At 40.7% G+C, this 5078-nt stretch overlaps 1 protein-coding gene across 2 annotated transcripts in view; it reads left to right on the forward strand.

Annotated features, from left to right (window-relative positions):
* The window catches only part of vegfc (vascular endothelial growth factor c), a 198517-nt gene extending 195536 nt beyond the window's left edge, over window positions 1–2981 (forward strand). For both annotated transcript variants that reach the window (XM_069940796.1, XM_069940786.1), the window contains exon 7: window positions 2434–2981. In XM_069940796.1, the coding sequence (XP_069796897.1) occupies window positions 2434–2554 (121 nt within the window). In that variant the 3' untranslated portion in view covers window positions 2555–2981. The remainder of the gene's footprint in view (window positions 1–2433) is intronic.
* Window positions 2982–5078: the final 2097 nt, after the last annotated feature.

Below are 5078 nucleotides of genomic sequence, written 5' to 3' on the forward strand. Positions count from 1 at the left end.
AAAACAAATGTAATGTGATCCACTAACCATGTTGGAATAGTTTTCCCTAAACTAAATGTCACAAGACCAATGCAGAACATAGAACAGTCCAGCAGAGGAACATAAATAATTTTTATATGCGCTGACCCTGTTGCCAATTTCATTAATTCCAACCGCTTGCACATGGTCTGTATCCCTTCATCCCCTAACTGTTCATGTGTCTGCCTAAATGCCCCCAAAAATGTTTGTTTCAATGGTATCTGCTTCTACCACTTCCCACAGCAGTGCTTTCCATGCACCTGCCATTTTCTGCATGAAAAAAAATCTTGCATCACCAATCTACTTTCCATGTTCCCCGACTCACCCAAAACAATGTCCTCACTTCCTTAACATTCCCATCCCTGAGAAGAAACCGTTGACAATCCACACTGTCTGTGCCTCTCATAATTTTATCTACCTCTATCAGATCTCCCCTTGGTCCTGACACTCCAGCGAAAATAATCCAGGTTTGTCCAACCTATCCTCATTGCTAATATTCTCCTATCGAGGCAACATCCTGAATCTGCAGTAACTTTACTTTCAATAGGGTGTAAGTCAAGTCATGTTTATTGTCATTTGATTACACAAGAACAACTCAACAAAACAACATCTTTGCTCCTCGATGCAAAACATTCAGACACATAGCCAGACATAACACACATACTACATACACAGAAACAAACAATATTTAGTTGTTTATCTGTATATATGAATTAGTGCATATGTATTGGTTTGGAAATATGAGGGTCTCATAGGGTTAGTGTCAGCAGTTCCTTTGGTCATTCGGCATTCTCATTGAGGGAAGAAACTGTTCCTCAGCCTGGTGGAGCTGGCCCTGATCCTGTATCTCTTTCCTGATGGGAGCAGCTGAAAGATGCTGCGGGCAAGTTGGAAGGGGTCCTCAATGATTTTGCGAGCCTTCTTCAGACAATGATCCCGGTAGATCACATTGATCGTCGAGAGAGAGTATCCCCATCATCTCCTCTTGTATTTCAATATTACAGTGTGGCTTCACGAGATGCCCTGCTCAAAGCCTATTTCAACAATGTCAAATATATTTTTCCCCTTTGAAGTGATTCTTATGTCAATAGTTTTCAAACTGCCCTCCCCCTAAACTCACATTCCACCTTAAGCAATCTCTATGTGAGTGGAAAGAAAAAGTTTGAAAACCACTATTTTAATAGTATCTAATTGACTCGTTATGTGCACGGTTTCAGAACTCCAAAGGAAATGGACCAATGACAATGTTTCTCAAGCAAAATATTTCAGTAACAATTGGGTCTAGAGCAATGATTCTCCACCTTCCCTTCCCACTCACGTACCACTTTAAGCATATACTCATTAGGTTGAAATGGTCTCCTATGTCCAGAAGGAAATAGTGAAGAATAGAGCAAAGTAGCCCAACAATTGACATGATGCCCACTCCGCTTTATGGGCTAATTTAATGATGTCTTCTTTGATTTAATTTAAGGTGGAAGAAGCATTAAATATATGATATTTAAAGAAGAATGTTAACCATGAGTATCAAAATGTTAGGTGAATGTCAGATTAAATTCATTGCAGAGAATTGCGATGTATTCAATTTTATAAGCAATAATGAATAGAGAAAAATTCAGGGTCACATCTACTCAAACCTTTGAAGGTGGTCGAACAAGAAGACATAAAGAGTTACGGAATCTGTAGCTTGTTAATAAAGTTTTGGAGGAAAAATATAAACTATGAATGGCCAGTCCGCCTCAGTATGATGCACAGTTTCCTCCAATTGTACATAGTTTGGCTACAAGCAGCATGGTCTAACCTCCCTGGTATATTAGAAGCAAGAATAAAGTATTTAAAGGAAGCTTATATTTAATCTCAGGATCATGAGACAATAGACAAGTTGTGGACAAGACCATAAAAATGAAATATGAGCTGTCTGTAATCAATTAGCTGGAAATCTAAATTTTAAATGTTCAGTTGAAAAAAAAAATTGTTGCTTAGTGGGATGAAAAAAGCTCTTCCAGTGGAGCTTCAGCCATAATTGGGAAACTATAAGCACCTGCCCGCTACCAAATAGGGTGGTGTGAATGTCACAGGGGGAATAATAGAGATTGGAGGGATAAAAGTCACAGAGACTTCAAATCTGCAGAGTTCTCAACAGCGTTAATCACGTAAAAAAGTCATTCTTCAACCAATAAAATTGTAAGGAACAGCAGAAGGTTGCCTTCAGGCCCTCTTTCTGATAATCTCTTTGACAATCTAAAGGGCACCTTAAACAGTTTAATTTATGGATGCTGTCCAGTTACAAGGTCGCAATGCCTGCGTAGCCTGCAATCATCTGGTGTTCTAGTCCTCCTGCGTGTGAGAGGGGAGGGATGTGATCATTGCGCTTGAGTTGTTGAAAAACAATAATCTTGTGCTCTTTACCTCCTGCAGTTGCTACAGGCCACCATGTCGGGTCCGAAGGAGAGGCTGTAAGCAGGGACTTTACTTCAGCGAGGAGATTTGTAATTGTGTCCCCACATACTGGAGAAGACCATACAATGACCATTATTGATGGCAAGGGTCATCTGGTGACCAAGGACTTTCACGTGGATGCTACTACCGAGCGGAGGAACACTGTATAGAAGAAAACGCATAGCATTTACATCTTTGACTCAGCAGTGCACCAGAGACACAGGAGGACCCAAAGCCGCCCTAACACTGCACGTTTCGGCAGAAGCGTAAACATATATTGTAGAAACTTGCCCGGAGTCTACAAAAAGAACTCAGCAGGCTTCATGTGATGTGCTGATGGTCAAAAGTTCTAGATCCTTCCAAGCTAATTTTTTTTTAAGATAATGAATCTATATCTAATTTATTGCCACAAAAAATATTGTGCAACATTCCTGTTCATAGCAGTTAACAACTGTAAGAGCTCACTGTGATCTGTATTTTTATATCATGTAAAATATCTTTAAAATAAAAGTTAAAAGTGTATTTTATGTTTTGAATCCATTGTTGAAGTTACTGGGACATTTTGAGGCTACCAGCTATTTCAACGAAATCCAGGTAAAGTGAGATTAAAATTCGACAGAGAAACACTCAATTTCAGGAAATGTTTAAAAAAAACAGAAGAACTGGTCATGAAATTTTTTTTTAATGTAATGATACAGCCTGGTAGAAGGCCTTTCCGGCCCATGAAACCCATGGAGGCCAATTACACCTAGTTAACCTTCCAACTTCCTATGATTTGAAGGGGAAGAGGAAACGGGAGCACCCAGAAGAATCCCACACAGGTCACAGGGAGAACGTACAAACACCTTACAGACAGCACAGGATTTGAACCCGGGTCAATGGCATTTTAATAGTGTTGCACGAATGAATATTTCCACCAGCAACTCCTATGACAGATTTCACCTTGGCAATGGGTTTCACATAATAGTCAAATGGGGACGTACACAGAAACAGGCATCCAGAACTGCTGGAAAACCATAATCTCGGGGAAAGAAACCATTTAGTCTGCCCGAAACTTGTTGGCTTTTCAGCACTCGAAGATATTGGTGGAAAGAATGTTGCAAACTGACACATTCGAGGTTGCAGGAGTAGGTGCTGAGGGATTATTTGAGGTTTGGCGCAGCCAACATGAGGGCACTGATGGGGAAGGACTACAGTCTAGAGTTTTTCTGTCACTGGGCATTGAGGGGCTGAAACTGAGGGGAAGGGGGTGGTGGGGGGGGGGGGGGGTGGAGAACGGCAAGGTGTGTGCAAAAAAAATGTACTATGATGGGAATGTACCGCAATGATACTGAGGGTGTGACAACACGAGGAGCAGTTTTTTGTAAATAATTTCATGTGAAGAATGTCTATTTTTTAGGGAAAAAAAATACAGTTATAATTTTTTTTTAAATGCCAGAAAAACTCAACATCCATGGAACGGACAAAAAGAGTAAAGATTCCCACATTTAGCATTTTGCAGATAAAAATGTTCTTAGATAGTTTGCTGTAAAACTATATATGGTATTCTATAGTATTTTTCAAGCACTGAGCCCCATTATGTTGGTCCCAGACTCCAAAACCACTGTGACGAAGTTAGTTTCAGTCTAAGATCAGAATCAGAATTTATTGTCATGAACATAAGAAAATCATTGCTTTGTGGCAGCATCTCGATGCAACTATTTCTCTAAATTATGTTTAAGAATAAATAAATTACTGTAAAAATAAGAGGAAGTGAGCTAATTTCTGTAGCTCCTTGTCCATTCAGAAATCTAACGGCAGAGGGGAAGAAGGACGGCATGGTTAGTGCAGCAGTTAGCGCAATGGTGTTACATCGCCAGCGATCAGGACCATGATTCAAATCCCGCACTGTCAATGAAGAATTTGTACATTCTCCCTGTGCCTGCGTGGGTTTCCTCCAGGTGCTCCAGTTTCCTCCCAGTGTTTAAAACGTACTGACGGTGTAATTCAGTAGCACGGACTCATGCTAAAAGGGCCTTCTGTCGTGCTGAATGCGTAAAACAAAATATATAAATAAGCTGTTTTTGTGCCACTGGGTGTTCATCTTCAAGCTTCAGTGTGGGTGGTGGAAGAGGGAGGGATTGTTGTGGATCGAGGCTACTTTCCTAAGACACCGCCTCTTGCACATGTCCTCCAACCACAGAAGCAGCACTGTTCACCACTTTACGAATCCCAAAGGAGGAGAAAGTTTGTTGAGTCCAGAGCAAGAAGTAAAGCGTAAAAGGAAAATTGGGTTGGTTAGAGTAAATCAGAAGAGGATTGAGAAGTGGGGTTTTTTTTTGTAGATCCTGGGCTGCTTTCAACTCTACCCGAGTCTCTAATATATTGTTGAACTCAGAAGCAGTGCAGAAAGGCTGGTGACTTCTGTACAGCTGAAATGCTTCATTATAAACATCTGCCGGCCGATGCTATTAAGTATACTGACTGTTTGTCATCTACATCAAAAATCTGGGTGAGAATGTGGTTAATTAGATCAGCAGATTTTCAGATGACATTAAGGTATGGGGGGCAGTGGACAGCGGGGGAGGGGAAAAATGTACTGCAGAATGCCAGACAAGTGTGAGGTGTATTTTGGGTTGACAAAC

Source organism: Narcine bancroftii, chromosome 1, assembly GCF_036971445.1.
Source record: "Narcine bancroftii isolate sNarBan1 chromosome 1, sNarBan1.hap1, whole genome shotgun sequence".
NCBI lineage: Eukaryota > Metazoa > Chordata > Chondrichthyes > Torpediniformes > Narcinidae > Narcine > Narcine bancroftii.